The sequence below is a fragment of the Drosophila willistoni genome (assembly GCF_018902025.1).
Source record: "Drosophila willistoni isolate 14030-0811.24 chromosome 2R unlocalized genomic scaffold, UCI_dwil_1.1 Seg200, whole genome shotgun sequence".
In the NCBI taxonomy this organism is placed as follows: domain Eukaryota; kingdom Metazoa; phylum Arthropoda; class Insecta; order Diptera; family Drosophilidae; genus Drosophila; species Drosophila willistoni.
In genome coordinates, this window is record NW_025814051.1 from 3,622,732 (window position 1) to 3,646,233 (window position 23,502).

At 34.8% G+C, this 23,502-nt stretch overlaps 1 protein-coding gene across 1 annotated transcript in view; it reads right to left on the reverse strand.

Annotated features, from left to right (window-relative positions):
- The window catches only part of LOC6641605, a 65,198-nt gene extending 60,309 nt beyond the window's left edge, over positions 1-4,889 (reverse strand). Inside the window, exon 1 of the mRNA XM_023175463.2 lies at positions 4,755-4,889. Within this exon, the coding sequence (XP_023031231.1) occupies positions 4,755-4,809 (55 nt within the window). The 5' untranslated portion in view covers positions 4,810-4,889. The remainder of the gene's footprint in view (positions 1-4,754) is intronic.
- Between the last annotated feature and the right edge of the window lie 18,613 nt (positions 4,890-23,502).

The window sequence follows — 23,502 nt, forward strand, 5'->3', positions numbered from 1 at the left end:
TTGGCTTTGGGTCTTCTCTTTTGGCTTGGCTTTAGCTTGGCAGCCATTTTCACACCTAGTGACAAGGTGTCTGGGTTTTGGGGGTGGCGGAAAGACAGCAATTTATGCGGCTGTCAAATGCAACCCAGCTTGGGGATTTTTTATTGGCATCCAGCACGCACATCAAGGGTTTCCCCTCCACATCCACCATCTTTTTATTTTTCTCCTTTGCTGTTTGGTTGGTAATTGCATTGAACACATAAATCAATTGAATTGCATTTTCATGCGACAAGTTTGGCCAAACCCTTGACACCCTCCACTGACACTGACACTGCAAGTGAAAGCCAAAAAAAAGGAAAAAAATGGTTTTTCTTTCATCTATCCCCTCAACTATTTGGGTACCCCTTCAACCATGGCATAATCAATTCAAATTGCATGCAATGCGTCAAAGCCAAAGACCTTATCCCTAAAAAATAAAAATGAAAAGAAAGCAAATGGAATTTGGTTGGTTGTCGTAGTTAAAGCTGAACTCGAAAACAGAATTTTTCTTTGTTTGGGCATCATTAGTTGAAGCGGAAATAGCTAAAATTCAAGCAATTTGAAAAATTATCAGAAATTTTCATTTATTGCTTATCAAATTAAATGATTAATGTTTGCCTCTGCTTTCGTTTCGTTTCATTTTATTTTTCCTCAATTTTTCTCAGTTGACTTTTCGCTTTTCGTTTATTCTAGGCGAATGTCAGCAGCAGCAGCAACAGTTTACCCCCCCGCCAAAACCCGCTCTGCCACAAAATGCTTTTCATGTCGCTTCTCCTTGTGGTTCTTGTTGCTTGTGTATATATTAAATTGTTCAACATTTTATTGGGAAAGTTTTCTGCAAGCGACTTTTGTGGCTTTACGCTCAGATGAAATGAAAATGGAAATGAAATTTCTATGACAGCAATCAGACTAAGTTAAATATCGAAAATTAGCACAGAATTTTGTTTCACATTGCGAATGTTGCAACACCAACACAGACACAATATAAGGATCAGATTCAATAGAAAAGAAAATCAAAATTATTGATAAGCTTGAAGAGTTCACGTCGAATCAAATTAAGGTCAAAGAACTAACAATTTATTGGCTGTCTATAATAGAAAGATAAAAAATTCATTCTTAATAATTATTATAGAAATCTTAAAGTACTATTTTGCAAAAACAAAAGAGTTCTTTAAACAAAAACTGAATTGTTTCTTAAACAATTTATTTCTTAAAAGCAATATTTAATTGTTGTTTAAGTGAAGACGTTATGTTAGCACTATTAGGTCAGACCTATAACGAAACAGCTGATCACTCAATACAGTGTAACGAGCCGAAATTCGCAAGGAGGAGTTGGAATAAGATCGACAAACAACACGCATAGAAAAGACGAAACGAAGCTGAGATATATCATCTAAATACGTAAGTTAATTAAGACTTATATTCAATTAAATATATAATTATTATAATATTCCAATTGTTGTGGACATAAATCTCACTTTTATAATAGCAATTCAGGCTATAGTCATTACATAGGCATTGTTTTTTTTCCTTTCTATAAATGAATTTGTAAAATTATTGAAGTTCTTAAAACTTCTCTTACTTTTATGTTCACATATACATTAAATATTTTATCTGGTGTAACCCAATTAAGATCAAATCGACACAGAAATGAAAGATATTGAAAAATCAATTATAAACAGTAGAAACAGAGGACAAAAAGAGTTTAAGTAAATGTAAGAGGTGTGTAAAAAGAAAATAGAAGACACTACTCTACTCCTAGATAATAAATAATCATATCAATTATCTTTACTCTTATATCATATTCATTTAATCAACTCAAAGTGTAAAAAGTTTATTTAAACTGATTTTGCCCACTATATATATAAGGACATATCCAAGAATGTTTGAATTAGATTGGGAATTCGTTGACTTTCGTTGTTCTTAAAGCTTATTTTGTCTTAGAAGGTTATAAACAAATTAGGTTTTAAACAAATTTAACCTTTAGATTAGGTAAGGAATACATTCCTCCAATGATCCAATTATAAATGGCAGAGATAAACTGACATCAATATTAAATTTCGTGATTAATATCAGTGCACACTTCGTTTCCATTTTGATTACTAAGAGTTTACCACTATAATTTGTGTGTTTCTGATGTTTTAAAAATGATACAACTTCTTTTCACAGCAATCCAAATCAGATTAAATACAGTGAAGACTCGATTCATGCAAGTTAGTTGTTAAAATCAAACTTTTCTGAATGAAGAAAGCTCTAAAAAAGAGTTAAATGTTTTGAAAATGTTTCTTGACTTTTACTGTTAATTATTGAATTACTAAGAAACTATTTTTAAATTATCGTTGAACATTTAACTAATTGAATTCCTTGCTTAAGTTTTTTATAAGTATATTGTGGCTGTACAATATGACTTAACTGCAATCCTGCACCGTCATCATCAACTCAAGATCCATATCACATTAATCAGACCGAACACACGCACATACATACACACACACACACATACTAGATACGAGGAGCATAACTCATCAAGTCACAAATTACAAAAGACAAACGATAACTGACAACCGCAAGGCTTTCTCTGAAAGCTGCACACGTCAGCGTTGCCATAGCTCACCACTTAGCACCCACAATCCACATGCAACATAAAAACACACACTGGGACTACTGGCACACACACACACACACATTCATAACCATACCCATTCTCCACACCCATGGGGCAAGCGTTTTTGTTAATTAAACAAATGCCGCAGTGACATGTGCACATCACGATGATGGCATTTTTGGTGCCAGTGGAACGGCAACTTGCAGCGTAGTTTTGCGGTTTATGCAATGGATGGAAATGGGCGAGATGTGAATGTGGATGCCAAGCTCACAGACACACACACACACACACACACAAACAACCAGTTGACAAAAGCGCACACAAATAACGGAAACTGGTGGCAATGTCACTGAAAATGGCTCCGAGTGCAATTTAATTTATTTCAATTGCAGCTGAAATTATTACGACAGACGACAAAGTGCCATTGCAGAGCAATTTGCTTACGATTCTGTTTGCTTTCTTTTTTTTTTGTTTCTTTTTGGGAAATTTATTTTGAGTGTTTTTTTGTCTGGTTTAAGGGAATTGTTCATAAACAAATTCATATGCGCATCAAGAAAGAAAAACTCGGCAAGCGTCAATTTCAATTAAGCAGACGCGTGTCCCAATGACCAGTTGAGCTGATAATGCTCTCCCACAGAGTTCGGGTTGGCGGAAGGGTAATGCGACGTATTCCCCCCACGAGTGGGGGACTTAATGTTGGCTCTTCCGGATTCGCTCTCGTTTCCTCGTTTCAATGGCGCAGTGCCAATGCACCAAAAAACTCGCCATTAAGCGGTCAGTGGTGGGACCATGGGAATAAAATGCATCAATGAATGTTAAAAACTCTTCTAGAAAGCATTCAATTTGGAAGAATTGTAAAAGAAAACCAAGATGTAGGATTAAAGTTTATTTAAAACCTCTTATGAATGGGTCCTTAATTCACAGCTAGGTTTTGTTCCACTTAGGACATTGGGAGCATATATATATGGTTGCTTTCTTTCATTTGCTATTTTAACTATTTACTGAATTTGCTTCTTGAGAAGACAAAACCAACTTTCATTTCCTTACAGATATAGACCACAATTGATCTAAGTGGGACCTCTACTAATATACCCTGGCTGAACTTAGCCTAAATAGCAAAAGGTCTAGCCTTGGCCTTAATTCATTTTCAAAAAACAAACTTTTCCTTTACACTTTGTAATGTTCAGTGTTGTAATAGCTCAGAATTTTCGATGAATTCTTGAGTCCATTGGACAGAAATAATCTTTAAATGTAATACTATTAGAATAAGTAATTTTGTAATTCATCGAGACAAACTTATTCGTCAAATTATACACGAGACCAACATAACATCTTAGTCCAGCAGATCAAACTTAAATCGCCTTTCGATTCCCAACCTATCGATATCTTTATCCCTGATATCGTTATGGCCATTCTTATTGGTTCTCTCGCATTCCTACTTTATATTTATGTTTTAATTTTGACTTGATTAAAGTTGATCAATCGGATAAACTGTTAAATAATAGTTTTGTAAACACATTTCGTTATATATTTCATTGATTGGTGCCACTGTGCACCTTCTGTATAAATACATTTCGACTTAGGTAAGCCTCAATCTTGAGTGTTTCATGCAACCACAAACAAAAAAGAATACAATCAAATTTTAACTGCAAAATGCTTTTGCAACAGACATATTCGCCATGGGTGGCACATTGAATTGCATTTGATTTTACGCTTTTGATTGTTGTTGTTGTTGTTGCTGTTTGTGTTGGTGTTGCTGTTAATGTTGCTTTTGCCCCCAGTGGCAAATACAGTTTCAAGTGTAAATTAATTTATGAGGCAAACCATGGCGCCTCGCTGTGGTCAGTCTGGTCGACGAGCGGCCGCCTCGCAATTTGCCAACGATTTCAAATGTCAGGCAAAGTGTGAAATTTCATATTGAATGTTGCCGGTTGCCGGTTGCCCATTGCCCGTTGCCAGTTGCCAGTTGCCAGTTGACAAACGAAGCCTGACCGAAGCGTTATGCATAATTGAGGCAGAGTATTGTATATATGCTCAGGATGGGTATACACAAAATATACATATATACACATACATATGTCAGGCATATACAACATAAATAAATTAGAGAACAAATTGATGGCTTACTCACCTTTCAATGCGCCGATGACGAGCAGAGCGGCCAGCAAATTGAGACACCCAAACATTTTTTATTATTGATGATGATTTTTTTTCTTGTTTTTTTGGAGGTTTGCGTCTGCGAATGTCCAGAACGTATTCAATTCAGTCTGGAATGAGAAAAACAAAGACTAGAATGAGTAAAACAACAATAGCATTGGCATATAAATGATTGTTTTGTCACTGGCACGCCCCCTAATACCCCCAAAATTAGTTGTTAGTTGTTTAGTTGGCCATAATAGAGACATTACATTGGTAAAGTGTAAAGCGGAAGCGTCACCTGCGCCCTGCAATCATCATTCAAATGTCATACGCTTCAACGCCAAATTGTTGTTTGACATGCCAGGGTCACCAATCAAAAAACAATATAATATATCTATATATATATACAAGGTGCGGCACAGAGACAAAAGATCCCAAAGAGAACCTTTCACTCGAATTTCCTTTTTCGTATTCAGATTGTCAAATGATGAAGAACCTGTCCAAGTGATTCTAAATAAATGTTTTTGTTTCAGTTACGGTTATGGTTTTATTTATCGTACTTTTCTAAGCGTTTGTCAATCGAATTAAGTTTTGTTCATGGTACCCAATAAGTATGTTTTATAGTTAGAAAAGAAAATAGTTCGGTTGGGAAATTTTCATCAATATTTTTTTGCTTTATCTCACATTGCACGAATAATTAACAGTTTGATATTGAAGCAGCTTCCTTTGTGCTAAGAGATTGAAATTGAGCTGAGAGCACATAGTGAATAATCTGAATAACCAACATGTGTTGACTTACCATCTGTCTATCTATACCCAACCCCTTAACCCTTCTCCGCCCACAGCAATTAGGTAACTATATTCAGGCCTGTCACACCCACAAAAATGTTCATTACTCTGGCCATTGTCCAGGTTCCAAAATCAAAGTCTGAATCACAATTGGACTTTAGTCTCTATCCTCCCTCCATTCCTCTCTCTATCTCTCTCTCTTTCTCCTTTTCTTTCTCTCTTATTTGAAAATCATTCAATGATTGTCATCGGAGGTGTGACTAATTGTGGGTCATTTATCTTCTTTGCTTTCTTTTTGCATTCTTCTATGTTTTGGTTTCGATTTGTTTCCATTCATTTTTTTTTCTAGTTTCCCTGGAAACGATGAATAATTTCCGTTTCTAGTTTTTGTTTTTTCTTTTTTTTTTTTGTTTTTCGTGTTTGGCAATTGGCCGTATAAGACTAATTGATGGATAATTGAAGGCTTTTTTGGAAAATATGAAAATACATATGTATATGAGCAAAAAGCATATTGGATTTAAGTTGCGACACCTTACCAATATTCAACTTCAATTAATATTCCCATTCTATAGATAGTAATTTGATCTTTTGGCCTTAACTTTGTCCTCATATACTCATCTGATCTGCTGAGGTCTATTGAAAACCAAAAAATTCAATTACTTCGTACGCTTCAAGCCACAAATGGTAATATGAGAGGTCTGCCACTCGAAGGCAAATTTTGGGGTCGGGGTTGAAAATTTGTGCATATGCTACACATACCTATACATATAGTATATACACACATACAAATGTATTCTGGTTGAAACAAAGGAACCAAAATGCCAAAGAGAAGGTGAAAATAAAAAGAAGGAGACAATTGTGGGGGGAGTGAAAAAGTTTGGGATATAAAACAATCACTCACAAGGAGATGGAGGCAGCAAAGGCAAGTAAAGTAATTGATAACTTTCCAAAAAAATGTTCAATGGCCATGGAAACGTTTCATTTTCTGCTGAATTGTCACACATTTTGCGGGGGTTGATTGGGTTTTGTTCGTGGACGGGAGGTAGACCAGAAAACAAAGAAAATGTATTTTTAACATTTGGTTTTGTTAGCTCACTTGGATACCCTGCATATACATAAAGGTTAAAGGGCATAAAACGGCATTCCGGAAGAGCTAATTTGGCTAGGTGCAATGATTTATTTCTCATTCGTTCTTATTTATCTTTAAATGGGAACCCCATATGCAGATATTTCCAGTTAGGAAATAGTTTAAAAAACTTTCTTCTAAGTTTCCAATTCGTCACCAAAATGTTGGCTTAGATTGAAATTACAGAAAACATTTTACTTCTTGCAGGGTATATCAGAAGCGGTTTTCTGCCATAGGAAATGTTAGTGTAACTTCTTATTTAACTTTCAAGACACTTGTGGGGCTGCTTTTGGAATGGGATTACCATCTAGGATATTTTGGATTTCTTTATTTATTTTTGGCAAATTTGTTTTGTAAATTTCTTCGGGATAATTACAGTTTTGGGGACACCTTTCGTTGCGTTCGCCTATCTCTATTTCATTCGATTATATTTTTCCGCCACTTAACGTTAGAATTATGTAAATTAGCGAAACACGCGAGCCAAGGAGGTCCCTGGGCAACCCGGCAACAACCAGCCAACTGTATCGCATTTGCTTTGAAATTAGTTTAGGAAATAAAAAAGAAACACACACACACATACATCCGACAAACGAACCAACAAACGAACGAGAGGAGAACCAAAAATACGATAGGTATTTAGGTAGGTAGGAAGGTAGGAAAAACGAAAATGAGACGTGTGCGACGACAACAATGTTAGTACTCCCTGTGTGCACCTGTCGTGTGAGGGTTGTGTGTCTGACAAAAGCCTCTGCCTGTGTGCAGGTCGCAGGTCGTAGGTCCTTGCCATCACAAAAGACAGACAGACACAGAAAAAAAAATTTCACACAGCAGACAAACATATTTAGATACACATGTCTCACAAGTCATTTTGGGTAGCTTATGTACACTGAGCTCACACCCCACCCCACATATAAGTATATACCAGATGCCCCATCCTTTGCCCAAGGCCATATAAATATTGCATGTGAACACAGTTTTTTGACAATCATTTCGGGCATAATAATATTTGCGTCTGGCTACCATCTACACACACATATATGTAAGTGGAAATATAACAAAACATTATATTTATAAATTGTACAGATAGACAATTTTACACAAATTGTCAATTGTCAATCAAATATTTTATTGGCACAGCTGTTCGGATGCATGTTTTTACATTTATCGAAAACAAAAAATGAGTTCAAGTGAAGTTGAAAATAATTTCTTAGAACCTCAATGATTCTTAAAAGATCGATTAATAGTTGGAAACAAAAGCAATAAAAGGCGTATCAGCTACTAGAAGTTAAACCGAATTTCAATTTTATGACTTGATTATGTGATGCCAATCTATGATGTTTACTTGGGATCAATATTTGTAGCTGCTAAGGAAAAGCGCAACAATTTACCAATAGCAATTAATCAAAACTGGGTCTCAGCCAGTATGATTATCTTTAAAAAAGTCAAAGTCAATTATGGATCATTTACACTTAGTCGGTTGAATGTTAATATGAGTTATATGTCATACACAAAAACATAGAAATTATCCTACGAAAAACAACTAATTTTAAACCATTTTTTCTTGTGTCCATTATTTTTAACAAAAAAATAAATTAAAACAATTAAAAATGCTAATTTGATTTCTAAGTAAACAAATTTGTTTAGCTGCCAAATTAATGTCCAATTAGAAAATAAATCAAAATCTGATATTGAGTTTAGCAAATCGATGATTTTCCAAGAATTATTTTCGATTCTGTTACATCGCCCACTTGCTGCGTTGCCAAATCGATTTCAAAACTTCATAAACAACAAGAAAATGCCTCAAACAAATGGTCAAACAAATAAAAAAGAAGGGCACATAAAAAAATCTCAGCTAATAAACTAACACGAGGCGGAAAATTTATAAACAACAAAAAACAGAAATATATATTCTCTTCCACTGTGTGTGTGGGTGTGCGTAAATGCGTGTGAGTGTATGTGTAAGTGTGCATATGTGTTGTGTGCTCTTTAATTTGTTTATTTTGTGCTAAACAGCAAACAGCATCGAGTGCCATAAAAAATCAACAGGCCTCGCCGAATGCCTAGGGAAAGGGCAAAATGGGGGGAGGCCAAAGAAAAAAAAAGGAAAGGCAAATGGAAATTAAAAATTTATAAACTGGCAAAGGCAGCAAATTGGAAAATGTTATAAGTGAGACGAGAATATTTATGCAAACGTCAATGCGATGCAATTGAATTGAGAGATGGCACGTACGTAACATTTCTTGTTTTTTTTTTTAACCCGCCGGCAAGGGGGAGGTAAGGGTAAACCTGCCACAGAGCGATTGATAACCCTCTACAATATGGATACACTTGCTACGGGGTTACTGCACGTAGACATAATAAGCCCAATATGTTTTTCTTTTACATTTGATAATATGTTTTCCGTTAAGGATCTTTCCTGGTTCATCATAAGTCAACAAAAAATCTTAATGATAATTATCTGCTTACAGTTCCTAGCACTTTTTAAGCTTTTAATATTGAGCTATTTATTAAGATCAAATTTCTACTGCTTCCTTTAATTTCAGTTTTCACCAATAGGGAAGCGTATTTAATATTCCTTATATTAAGAGAAATCATTGCAACAAATTTGTAATTTTATTACAAATCAGCCAACACATAGAAAAGCGGCGAGAAGCAAATGCCAAGCGAGCCCAATTGATACACAAGTCAGACAACATGACGTATGAGTGATGATGCGTGTACGTGGATATATATATGTATGTATGTGTGTGTATTAGGGGGAATATAGAAGTACCAGTAGCTAGAGCTGGGGGCGCTGTGTAAACATCAAGTCGATACTTGCAGCATATGATTGCCATATTTGATGTAGCGCCACTTGTTACTAGGAGGAGAGAGAGTTTGATTCGTATTTAGGTTGCCGCCACCAAGCGAACACGGAGCTAACAGAGGCGCCGGCGCCGCCAATTTAAAACTGGAAAACGTCAAGCGGAATCTATCTAGTATACTGGCTTGTTTATAGGCATTAGAGGCACTTGAGGTTCAACCTACTTACAGATCGCCAGAGCGAGAAAGAGAGAGAGACAGGGGGAACATTAAGAAGGAACTCTGAGTGATTGTTTACCCATATTCATTCACATATTGATATTCATATTGATTCGCATCTAGGCATATCATAATTTATTTGATTGATATGCCTTTTTAGTTGTTTACACATACGTATGTATGTATATATAAATGTGTGTGTTTGTGAGCGCACTTTTCGTATAATTTTCTCTTTTATTTTTTCTCTTGCTTTTTTCTTTTCTATAAATTATTTGCCATCTATAAATTGTTTGGGCCCTTGCCAACCAAATGATTTTGATTGCCGCTAATTTGACTGTCAATCAATAAAAATTTCTGCTTTTCTAGCACTTTTGTTTCTATTTCGCCTTTTTGTTCAGTTGTCCCCTTTCAACATTTATAGCGTGCTTTTATTTACTATTTTTTTTTATTATTATTATTATTATGCATGATAATTTGTTGTATGCAATTTTGATTTTCTATTCGCACATCAATTTTTGGCAAATATGCAAAATTTTTGGCCAAAAATAAATTGAAATGCACTTAATTCGTTGATTGCCAATAATACAAAAAAAAGTAATAGATATGTAATTTAAATTTATCTGTAAAATACTTGATCAAAAAGGTTAATAGTAGTTCAACTGGAATATTTTGTAAACAAATGTGAAAGTTGATCTATCGACAGGTACAACAATTGGCTGACGAAAACTGTGAAAATTTTACTATATTGGTTTTGCTATTAAAATTGGAAAGCCAAAAAGATGAAGTTTTCACTTCACTTTAAGTAAAACTGCAGCCATTTTATGATGTCGTTAAAAGCAAAAAAGAAAAAACATATGAGTAAATTGCTGTCGGTGGTTTATATGCATACATATGTAGGTACTTATGCTTTGGCTAGTTATTTTGGCTAATACATATTGGTTAGGCAAGGGCACGAATACGATTATTTATTAGAGGCGCTGCCCTGTAATCAATAAAAGTGTTTTTACGGTCTTAAAGTTGCCAAACATAAAATTTGAATACAATAGTTTTTAGTATCCTGCCTAAGTTATTAAAAATACTTTGTATCAATCATATGCATGGTATTATTGGAACACCTTATGTAATAGTGATCTGATCCAACGAAGCATCTAGTTTTAAATCAATGGTGCATTGAAACACCAAACTTTATTTCAGTAGCTTTCGAATTGAAGGCGTGAAGTTGATTCGAAAAGACGGACGCACGGACTTTGTCATATTGACTCGGCATTTCATATTGATCAAGAATAGATATACATAGGTACTTTGTGGAGGCGGACACGAACCCTTCTCTGCGTTTCTACAAGAGTATAAAAATAGTAAAGAGTAATTTTTCAACAGACAAAATTTAAAAGTGCTCCAAAATGCTGACATACTTACATATAATGAAATCTGCTCTGCTATTGTTTTTCTACACTAATAACTAATAACTTAGATTATTTAAGAAACAAAAAACAGTTGAAAGCACATGCTAAATCTCTAGATGAACGTCTCTTAAGTTTAACAAAAATAAAAAATAATAAGAGAAACTGACACACCAAAAATAGTACTAAAACTAGAAAAATTAAAGTTTATCCTGCAAGATAATAAATGCATTTAGTGCTCTTAGCTATTTTAAAACTGCTAATCTTTTTCATTTTTCTTTAAACAAAATGTTCTCTTTTGTCATTTTTCACACTTAAACGTAAAGGAAGAGAATAATTAAATACTACAAATAAATATATGAGATTTTCCAATAAAAGCAATATTCTATAATCAAATATGAACAAATTTAATCAATGAATTTTCTGTACTTGGTATACATATACACATTGTGCATTGTTAAACAACAATTTGTGCTACTTTTTCATTTTTTGGGGGCATAGACAAGAGTTCAAATAAATTGCCTACACACGATATTTGTTTGTATTTCATTTTATGATTTTTAATATGTAAGCAGAATGTTTTAATGAATTCCCCAGTACAAGGCAAAAGAAAAAGCCCAAACAAGACAAGTGGGAAAATGTATTTATACCATGAAATTTGCAATTATTTTTTATTTTTTGTATGATATTGCATATGAGTTTTTACTTCGTTTTTGTTATATTTTTGTCTCAGTTACCATCATTTATGCATGACGGAAATGACTCCCTAAAACTATGCCGAGTGCTTTGAGGTTTTTCCATTTTACTTTACATTTTCCATGTCGTTTCTTTTATTTGCGTATATTAATGGAGAAACTCTTATCGATATTGGCATCAAAAATGCAGGCAAAAATTCTGCATAACAAAGCCACAAACAAGGGAATATGAAATGGCATAAAGTAAAATATAGAAAGAAAAAAACAATTTACTCGATATTCATAATGAAAAAGAACTCCAATATGGAGTAAGGGCCGTATTTGCCAAATTAACAATAGAGTACCTACACACACACACACACACACAAATTTACAGATTGACAGGAACTGGGTAAATGAGTTAACCACGAAATGTCAGAACACCACAAGATGCAGTCCACCTACAATCCCACATGGAGCCAGGCAATAAGATGGTCTGTCATTTCCCTTCCCTTCTTCAAGCCTAACCACAAACACGCACTCTGTAGTGGAGTGGATAGCAATCTGGGTTAGGGGAAGTTTTCTGCAAATAAAATCAATCAATTTCGAATATGGCAAGTACTAGTAAACACAAGTACACTGAACGAAATTTCATATTATATGATCTCTTAAATTTTAAAATAAATATAAATATTTAGGTAGTTTTTTTTGGAAATAAACAATAGTTACAAGAACTAGTCAACATTCCCTTCTCTATATAGATATCAGATCAGTTTATTCAGAATCATTTAGATCTTTTCATAAGGTTCCTAAAGTTTTCTTTATAATCTATAGAGAATTAATTACTGCACTTTTTTTCTTAGAAATACAGTCTTCGATCCGTTTTCAGTTACACAAGAACTATGACTTAAGTTGACTAATCCAACCCATCACTTTCTCTCAGTGTATTTGTACATACATGAAGCGTTTGTCTAAGTGCCTGGGCGACACTGAAATCTATTTGCTTAAGTGTTGAAAAAGCAAACTGCAGTCAAATTAGAGTGTAGGAGAAAGAGCTATAGTATTCACACGCTCATTGAGACAAAACTCATTGAAATAAGTAAATGATCGGGTTTTGTGGCATATACATCCATATAATTAATAAAATCAACTAAATTTAAATGACGGCATGCACAAGAAGTATTCGTTTTTGGATATATGTATGTGGATTGAAAGTCTCAAGTGTTGATTGATTTAGCAGCAGACATTGGCTAAGACATTTCTCTACTCTCTGCTTGAAAATAAAATTATTTCATTAACCGCAGCCCCCCTCAATAAAAATCAATCAACACTTCGACTTAATAGCCGCCCCTAACTCTACAAAAAGAAATGCTAACAGAAAGTAAGACAGAGACAGAAATAGAGAGAGTTGGAAACGAGACGAACGGCAAACGCATCAAAAGATGTAAATGTATCTGGCAGATACATTGGATACTTTAGTTGAAGATGAGCATTGAGCATCAAGTATTGAGGTATTGCCAAAGACAAATTGCTTTTGTCTCTAATTTTAACACGACTTTGGCTGTTGTTTAACTTTAATTTGTTTGCCGTGGGAGTGGAAAAAAGTTCACACGGGTTTTCCTCTCATTGAATGGTTTTTTGTTCGATCTTTTTGGGCGATTGATTGGCGCACGTTTTGCGCGTGGCCAAAGCGAAAAGTTTACCTACATTTGCCCTCTCTCTTTGTTCTGTTTCGTTTTTATGGCTTCGTGTCTCGCACATAGAAGAAGAAGGCCATAACCCAAACCAAAAAGGGCAAACAAATTTCGAATGCATACATTTATTGTTTTGGCTCTTTTGCTGTTTCTTTTTTTTCGTTTTTTGTTTTTCTGGTTCACCAATATCTCTTTTTTTCACAATTCTTGTCTTCAATTTTTATTGAATGAGTGTGGCGTCTGGGACGATGGGTCGCCGTGTTGTTGGTTTTGCTTGGAACAGCACTTTGTGGGTGCTTAAAACAGCTGACAGGCCCCACTGACAGATTGATGAATGTTTATGCTTTGCCTTTGCTTCCCTGTTATTTCAGCCTCAATTTCTTCATCTCCCCCCGCCAAACACTCTCACTCTCGCTCATTCTCGCTACATCTCACCCAAGTCTTGGCATATTTGTGAATTTTCTTTTTAACAGCATTTTCATTTTCGATTTTAATGAAAATATTTTCGAAATTCATTTGGCTTGTCTTAAGATTTATGTATGTCTTGGCCCGGTTTTTGTCTGTCTTCCGTTTCGACTCGAGTTGTCGTGTATCGTCTAGGTCTCGAGGTTAATTCGCTAAGGGCTAATATACGAAAATCGTTGACAATTTGGTATCATTTATGAACCACTTGATGATAGGCTGCTGCTGTTGTTTTTATTGTTCTTTTTTTAAGGCATCTCCCTCACTCCCCTAGCATATTGTCAATTGAATGTTTCCCTACACAAATCAAGGGCTTTACTTAACAGAAAGATTTTCTTTTTGGTTTGAGGGAGTTTTGAGTAGGTCAGGCCCTATTGTTTTTTCGACAAGCTAACAAGCTACTATGTAAATTTGAAATCTTTACATCAATGTTAATTGATCTAGATCAATTTAGGAGTCTTCACATTACATAAACAAAATAATAGATTGAATAACTATGTGGAATCCGAACCTTTAAAAATGTTTGATAAGAAAGCCTTTCACATTTTTAGAAAGTCATTTTTGTATGCAAGAAGATCCCAAAAGACTGGCTACCTTAAAATTTACACATTCATCTATCATTTAATTTTTGTTCGTTTAGTATTTTAAGATTGAGCTGCTTGGCTATTTATTTATATAATTTTTAGTTGTCAAGGGATTTTATATGTGGATGAGAAATGGAATTGACATTATTCAATTCATAAACATAATAGCTAAACTAACTATATTTTTTCTTCTATGTTTTTCAAGATTGATCTTTAGAATCAAAAATGAGATAAACCTCATTAATTCAATTTTAGAATTAGCGTTTAATTAATTAAAAGTTCTAAAAAGGCTTTTATAGATATTTTGTATGATTTATATAATTTTTATACCCTGAATTTTTATTATTGAATAATAAGATATTTCTTAGAAAACTGATATATGAATATTTCAAAACAATTATTTCATGGTTTCTAATTTGACAGTATTATATAATATTTTAAAATCTGCTAATTGAAAACCATAATTTTGGCGAATCAAGCTGTCTAGGATATAGTATTGGATCGTATTTAAATACACGTATAACTTTTGTGATATATTCCATGGTTTACCATAGATGAGGTAGCAGGATTAGATTTGTCTCAAGTGATAATTGTTCCATAGTGGAAAGACTTGTCTAGATCATATAATTTTATAAATTCGTAATCATTTAGTAATTATCCAGTCATTTTTACTATTTTACATGGATTTTCATAATAGATTATTTAATTATTAAACTTTATTAGAGATCTTTTAAACCCAAATCGAACTTATATAGTAACATTTATATATTTCTTATATTTATATATGTAGCTTCCAGAAGGCCGATGCATCTAAATTAATCTAAAATTTCATTTAAAAAAACGAATTTTTAAATAAAAAACTGTACTTAATAAGGTGAATTAACCTTTTCTAATCTTCAATTTTCTTACAATACGCGTTTCATAAAAGATATCTAATTTCGTCCTCTGGTATTCTAATATGTTTTCCTTTTTGTTCAACTTCCAGCAAAACATTCTCGTAAGCTGATATTGAGCATTAGAATTTATCAAAACATTTGTTTGCCTTTACACAGAAAAATCCTTGAAAAAATCTTCAAAAACTTTTGCATATCTAGAGCTTTTTAGTAGAAAAAGAATAATTGGATTTGCCCAAGTAGAAGGATTTTTCTGCAATTATTTTCGCGAGACATTTTCTGGACACATTTACTGACCCAAAAGGACCAAGACAAATGGGTAAAGTAAAAACAAAACCAAAAAACAAAATACAAGCAAAAACGACAGAAAAAAAGGGTCAAAACCCGATTCCATTGTGGGGTTTTCCTTGTTTATTTTAATGCAAATATTTGTTTATTTTTAAATGGGCAGCAGTTTGGCGGATTTTTTCTGTTTGTTTATTCTTTTTGCTGTTTTTTTTTTTTTGTTGTCTTTCAATTTTTTTGCGCTCATTGTTGTTGTTGGGAAAATGCAAATTTTCTAGCGCACTTGCAAGGTTTTTTTTGGTGGCTGCTTTTATGTTTCCTATATGATTTAATTTAACACATTTTCCGGCCGCCGTTGTTTTTGTTGTTGGTTGTTGTTTTTATTTCATTTATTATTTGAATTGGCTTGATTTCGGTTGGTTTATGCTAATTAAAACAGGTTGACACACTTACTTTTTTTTTTTGGTTAATTTCTTCTCTTTTCAGCTTGTTTTATGTTTTAACTTTTTCTGTTTCGTTTTTCTTTTTTAATTTTTTTTTGTTGTATTTCCAGTTGGGTTTTGTTTGATTAGGTTAGATAAATGAGCGATTTAAATGCTAATTAATTGTTGGACACACACACACACACTCACAGTCTCACACACGCACGCTTTACAACCCATAGGCACACACAGATAAACGGAGACATTTGACAGCGGTCATAAGAGTGTGAGGCTGAAGACAATTTATTGTTGCCTGTGAAAATATTTGTAATCAGTTTTATTCTTATTCCATGTGTTACATTTGCTGATCGCATCAAATCATATCTGATCGCGTTGAGATTCGAATTCAAACCGTGTAACGGTCGCACATAAGCACAGAACACATCACTCACGAGTCGCAAAAGAAAAGCCGAACCGTAGCCGCAGCAGCTCACGCACGAGCCTCTAGCCGAAACGAATTACTTTGCCTTCTTCTACTACACAGTGCGTATGTTTGTTCTTCTTCTGCTTTGCAGTGAGCCAAAAGGAACAGATATGATAATATCTCGTTAGTCGTACCGTCCGTGACTTGCGTTCTTGCGTCTTGCGCGCGTCGAAAATGACTGAATTTGTGGCTGCCACAGCAGCAGCGGCAATCGAACGCAACAGCAACAGCAGCGGCAGAGCCAGCAGCAGCAGCAGCGGCAGCGGCAACTTAAAACCAGAAGCAAGCAAATGTCACAGCGATAAACGAGCCACAGCCGAGGCAGTCGAACGAAGGGCATACGAATAGCAAAACCGAACCACTGCCTGGCACGAGTCGTATGTGGGGGCGTGTCGTGTGTTAACAGTTGCAGCGCCGCCTATCGGTTTCAGTCATATACAGACTCTTATACGCTTTGCAGTGGGCACAGTGGTTCAAAAATTTAATAGCAATTACAGCGGGGAACTTCCTAGTTAGTCCTTTGGTATAGTTTAGGGTTTTGATATGATAAAATACATGTTAATCAAATAATTTAAATACATCATACACCATGTATTAACTATAAAATATTAAAGATTGCTTACTAAGTTACTGAAAAGAATTCTTGAAGATGTTCCTAGTTTTGGTACGACTCAGATTGGAATTTATCACATAAGTTTTCGAAAACTGTTTCCTTAAATATTAAGCATTATGATAGATCTCTTAATTTGACCGCCAAAAACTACCAAACGATTTGATTGTTTGGTCCGTCAGTTAATTAACATCTGTTTAATTTACTTCAGCACTCCAAAAACAGAAAAACTCCTCCAACTAGCTCTCAGAGTATGTTAAACCACCGCCTGCTGTTAGCAGAGAAATGTTCGATGTTCGAAGAGGGGCAAATGTTTGCCTTTTGGTATGATGTTCGATGTTCGATTTACTGCAGCAGCAAAAGCCCCCCAAGAAAAAGACTGATAAATGTAAGCCAGAAATAGTTTTGTTTGCTGCAGGATAAACAGAAAGAGAAATGACAAAAAAAACCAGTACATTTAAGGACATTCATATATGCAGAGTTCCTAAAAGCGAATGCGAGTAAGGTGCTCTAGTTTTTTTCTCCATCTTTTCCCATTGATAAATCTGTCAAATGATGGATGGGATTCGGATCATTTAAGTAGCTGCACATTTAATGAATATGTAGAAATATTTTTGTATGGGGTAACATGACGAAAATAGGTCAGGAATACATAAGAAAAACATCAATAAATTAAGCGAAAATATAAAAAAATGTACAATAAAACAAATTGTATACATAAATAAATCAGTCAACAAAAAGTTTGATTGATAAGCGTTTAAAATTTTAACTTTTTGTCTATTATTAGGTGCTTTTCTTAAGGGGAAATGTATCAGAAGACGGAAATACATAAAATTGTCAAACTAAAAATAGCCACAGGCTATACAAACAGGACTCATTACTAGACGACTCCAAATACACAGATTCATTCAACTCAGAAAACAACTCTCAGGTATAAGAAAAACTAAAGACCAAGTGCGTCTAAAACAAAATATGTACCCAACCCACATAAACTTGTTCATTTTATTTGTCTAGATAAACAGTTAAATATTATCACCAGCTTGGTACATACCATATAACAATTCACAATCTCATCTCAAGCTAATATCCATTGATAAATCCTCAAGAAACAACAACCACAACAATAGCATTACTTGCCATATCTATAATGTGACCGGCAGCAGGGCCATAAAACAATTTGCCAGGCTCAAAGCGAAAACCTAACAATAACAAATATAACACTTAATTGTATTAACAGACCCAAAGTAGAGACGGTCATGGCCAGACCAGGCACAGGCCAGTCCATTGGGTTCAATAGAAAAACCGGGCGCGTGTCCAGCCGCATGTGTTTGCTTTAACAGTTAGTCGAGTCAAAGGCAAACAAAATACATAGCGTAATACAAGGGGCCACAAAAGGTCGAAAGGAACTACAAAGGAGTAGAGGAAAAACCAAAAGAAAAATATGCACAGGATAGGGCTGAGCTGAGCCGAGGATGAGAGAGCGAGAACATTTGATTGATGATTTTATGACATTGTTTACTCAAGTGATGATGAGAAGAGCCCAAACCAGCATAGACCAGCGACAAGGGCACTAGCCAAGCAGTCAGTCAGTCAGACAGACCATAGGCACACACACACTCACCCAAACCAATGTCGAAAAGATAACAAGCGAGAAGGGATCTCAAGAAATTTGTGTCCTTAAGCCCGGGTGTTGAGTGAGTGTGACTGAGATTGCACAAACAATGCACAGTGTGACGAAGAACTAAAACGCCAAAGAGAGAATCTAATAAAGAGATTTTTTAAGAACATAATAAGGCAAAAAAATTATTTTAACTTTTTGCATTTGAAACTTTTCCCATCACTTTCTCTACATTTTATTCCCATGATAGTTTTGATCAACTAATATAGTGTCCACATTTTTGCCTTCTCTATACATTTATTTTATAGCTGTTCCATCATTACTTTACAATATGTTGTTAATGTACAAAATTTTTGATAACATCTATAAACATAGAGTTATCAATGTTATAGAATATCAAACCTTTTAACCCATTTCGATCCTTGAACAAAAGAATAAACAACAATTTAAACCAGTGTACCGTGCCTCCTAGTGGGCCTTTTCTGACTGACCACTTTTATGGTCCCTTTCTTTCCTTGATTTTCACTGTCTTTCGCTCTGCCAAGCTGATTGTTTTCCCAAGAATGCTATCAATCTTTTGCTTATTAGGGATAATATTACAATTACTTGTAAGCGAGATAAGCCAAAGCAAAGAAAAGGATAAGTGTTCCTCAAGTGATGGCGTTTCGTTCTCCTTTGATCTTGAGCTGTTGTGTAAACAGATATCATGGTTGAACGGCAAAGAAGTCACTTGAGTTGCATATTTTGCTGAGCATCAAATGATTGACAGCACCTAGAAGAAGTCGAAGAGCGAGAGTTTTACTCGTAATTCAGTTTTTTTCGTTGAAAAAAAGTTTGAAGCCAGGAAGAAAGTGACGGCGCTCAAACACACAGAGACAGAAAGAGAGGGAGACACACACACTTCCTGCTCGACAGACTGACGACCAAACTCTATTCATACCAACAACCTGTTTCAATTTAGTCATAAACTATATTCCGCTACCTGGACACCAACCCAGTCGACCCGCAGGCATTCTTCTCGGTCAGCTCGAGTCAGGAAGCCAGCTGTTCCCTGGCCAGGCCGCATGTCCTTTTCGTGTGCTCTGTTCGCTGGCTGCTACTGCTATTTCATGATAAATTAGAGCTGGGCAACAGAAAAAAAAGAAGAAAATAAAACATCCCAACAAAAAATGGAACACAGGGCCAGGCAACATTTGCGGCTCTTTAGTTGGCCTCAACGGCATTTACCTTTCTTTTTGTGTTTTTATTGCTTTATTATGAGCTCGAATGGGTTCTCGAGCCCTCAGCATGTCCTGGCTTGTCCTGGCATGTTTATGCTGGCACGACACACACATACACACCTACACCCATCATATACATATATTTAAAGATGGGTAGGTTTCAGGTTGAGTATTTTCTAATTGCTCAACAGAAACAAACTACTTCATTAATGAAACTTAATAGAATGTAAAAGGAATGTTTACTTACTACATACAACTGATTGGGAAATCTAAGAGATACAATGCATGCACTTTATTCTTCAAAAAAGTTTCATTCTTCAAAATAATTCTTAAACGAATTTGCTTATACATTAATAAATAATCAACTAGAGATGAATTTTAAGTATAAAACTTTTTTAGCTGGTAATTGGAAAGGTACTTATGAAAAGTAGTTTCAAAACTTCATGCACTTTAAAGCAAAAGAACCGCAAGTTTCCGCACAATAAACAAAAACGAACTGATATTGGGCTTACTTGGAATAGTTGAATGGTTAGTACGCTTGATTAATATGCAGACTTCTCCAACTCCTCAGTGTGCAAGATTTAAGTAGAAGCATTTCCCATAAACACGGCATTACTAAAGCGATTTGCACGCTGACAAATTTCCCAAGCATTCAGACTCCCAACTCTCTCGACATACACAGACACATTTGACTCGAGTCTGGTCCGAGACATGGTGAGGCATATGTAAAGTTCTCTGACTACCGATGACTGTTATGCTGCTTCTGGTGCTGATGTTGTGGAACGAAAGGGATGGGAAGGGAAGGCTGTGGCAATCGCAATGGAAGGTGAAGGGTCGGTAGGTGATAAGCACAAATTAGTGGCAAATTAAGCCATCAGGAGAGCAATTGCTGCAGCTGCTTATATTTTGGTACAGTCAGCAGTTATCCATTTATCCGATGTCCATGTCCACCCATTTGCTCAAACCTCAAAAACCCCATTTGATGGACGTGCACTCAACACTTTCACCCAGCTGACAGTTACACTAATAACTTCCCCCGCTCCCCACCAATCAGACCCCATCACTCCCCCACACACACATACACACGCAGATACCGAGAAACCCTGTCCTCAGCCCACTGAGGGGTAACCGCCTAAACAAACAGGGGTCCTGTGTATGTCCTGTATATATGTGTGCCTGTCGCTTATCAGTTTTCAATCACATTTGAAACACATTGGTGTTTTCAGTATTTGTATCGTAAGTGTGGCCATAAATCAACAACAACAAACCCGGGTAATCCTCCTCAATGTTCAGACCAATTCACGGACATAGGCAAAAACGAAAAGAGAAACGAAACAGAAAAAAAAGGCAAAAGACACCTTTTGGAAAATAGATAAACATTGACAGCTTGACATATGTACAATAGCTCTACATACAAGGACTCGTCTAGAGCTCAGAGGGAAACGTGTTTTAATTTTTATTTGTGCGGTTTCCATTTTGAGTGATAAGCCAGCAAACTTTATCGACGAGCCAAAACCAAATGCTCGATCATCTCGTGTAAACCATGTGTGGGCGTTGAAAGGAAACCTTAAACCGATTATATAAAATATACATACAAACCTATAACTGAAAATACTCCTTTTCTGTGCTTTGTTAGCCGATATATGTAAGTAAAAGAGGTATTTTTTCTGCTGCGGTTGTTGTTGAGCGTCAGAAATTAAGTGGAAATGAAGTGAGCACTTGAATTTCAATTGAATTACCTTTTGCGACTCTAACGAAGAACAATTCTGTAGGCTATAAATAAAAACTCCGATAATTTAATTAACTGAACCAACTGAAGAATACCCTGCATCAATTAGTCGTATTATTTACTTATAACCTTTGAAAATAAGTAAAGTTTAGGAGGAAAATATGTATATATATCGATATGTGTTAGAGTGACTTTACTTAATTTCTTTATCGTTCTCCCCTCAAGGCTCTATTATGTGAAAAATCATAATCAAAATTATATGAGTTAGGTTTCTTATCTTATTCTTTACTTTTGCAAACTTTGGCGTTCAGAACTAAACTGAAAGACTTGTATTATAAAAAGGAAAGGAAAGCAAGTAAAAACTAACTTTAACTCAAGCAAAAAACATAAATTACATAATTAGGGCTATAAAAAATATACTAAAATAATTGTTCTTATTTGAAGTAGAGTCCAAATAGTAAACAAAACCATTTAAAAAGAAAGATTTAAATGTAATTAATATATTAGTACTTAACAGTATATATTTTCGGGATATTAAATCCAAAATACCATCACAATAAATGATATAAATAAATGTAAACAAATAAGTTATGATGATTGTTCAATGAACTAGGCAACTAAACTGTTTCTTTAATGAATTTTGTATAGAGAAAACTTTAGGAAAAACTGAAAATTCCTAGCTATAAATATTGATTTTTAAAATTACAGTTAAACATTAAAAAACTAAAATGTATGATACATTGGAGAAAGCTTTCTACTCTAGCATATATATTTTGTTTTTTAATTTTTTTTTATTTGCATTACACTTGGGAAATATTGTATTTTTTCGGCCTAAAAAATGTTCCATAGAGTTCTAAGAAACTTTTTTCCAAAGAAATGTAATGTCTCAGATGATTGCCAGAAAAAACTGATTAAAAACTGTACATCATGTCTCTTAGTAAAGTTTTTTAGAATTCTTTGTATAATCTAATTTTGGTATACGCTTAGTAAGCTTTTTGGTTCCATAAAAATTGACTCGACCTAGTATGGACCCTCCTTATTTAGGGTATCAAAATCATTTGCCTTTTGTTTTAATTTTAGTTGTTGGCTGCTGCTGTCGCTGCTCTGCTTCAGGTAGGACCAAAAATACAACCCTCAAGGGTCGAATGAAGCTTAGAAGGGTTTGTTTTTCATTTTTGGTTACGGCTGTGTTTTTTTTTTGTTTTTGTGTTTGCGTTTTCTTCCATTTTTGGTTGAGAAAATGTTGACTAATGATTGTTTAAGTGAATTACCATTAAGAGCTGTCGTTGTTTCATGCTTGCGGGTATTTTGCCCAAAGTGTAATTGTATAATTGTTGACGAAACTGGCATTGTTCTTGTGGTTGTTGTTGCTTGCCGGTTTTATGTTTATTAATATTAATAAAGTTGATTAAATGGCTTATGCAAAACTAAGTACATACACAGACAAAGAGACAGAGGGAGTGAGAAAGAGAGCAGGAGAGAGAGACGGAAATATGCTATATTTGAAGTGGTGTTTGTTTGAATGTAAAGGAGTTTCATTTGATTTATTAAGCATTATTTGATTAAAGATGATTGAAATATCAATTATTGAACACTTAAGGCAAATTGTGCGGAAAATCACTCTCAACAAATTTTAACCAAACATTCTAAACAAAACATTTACAATACAGACAGAAGCTAGACAAAGTGACAGAGATGACCAGAATGCATACATTTATTCACTCTTCCT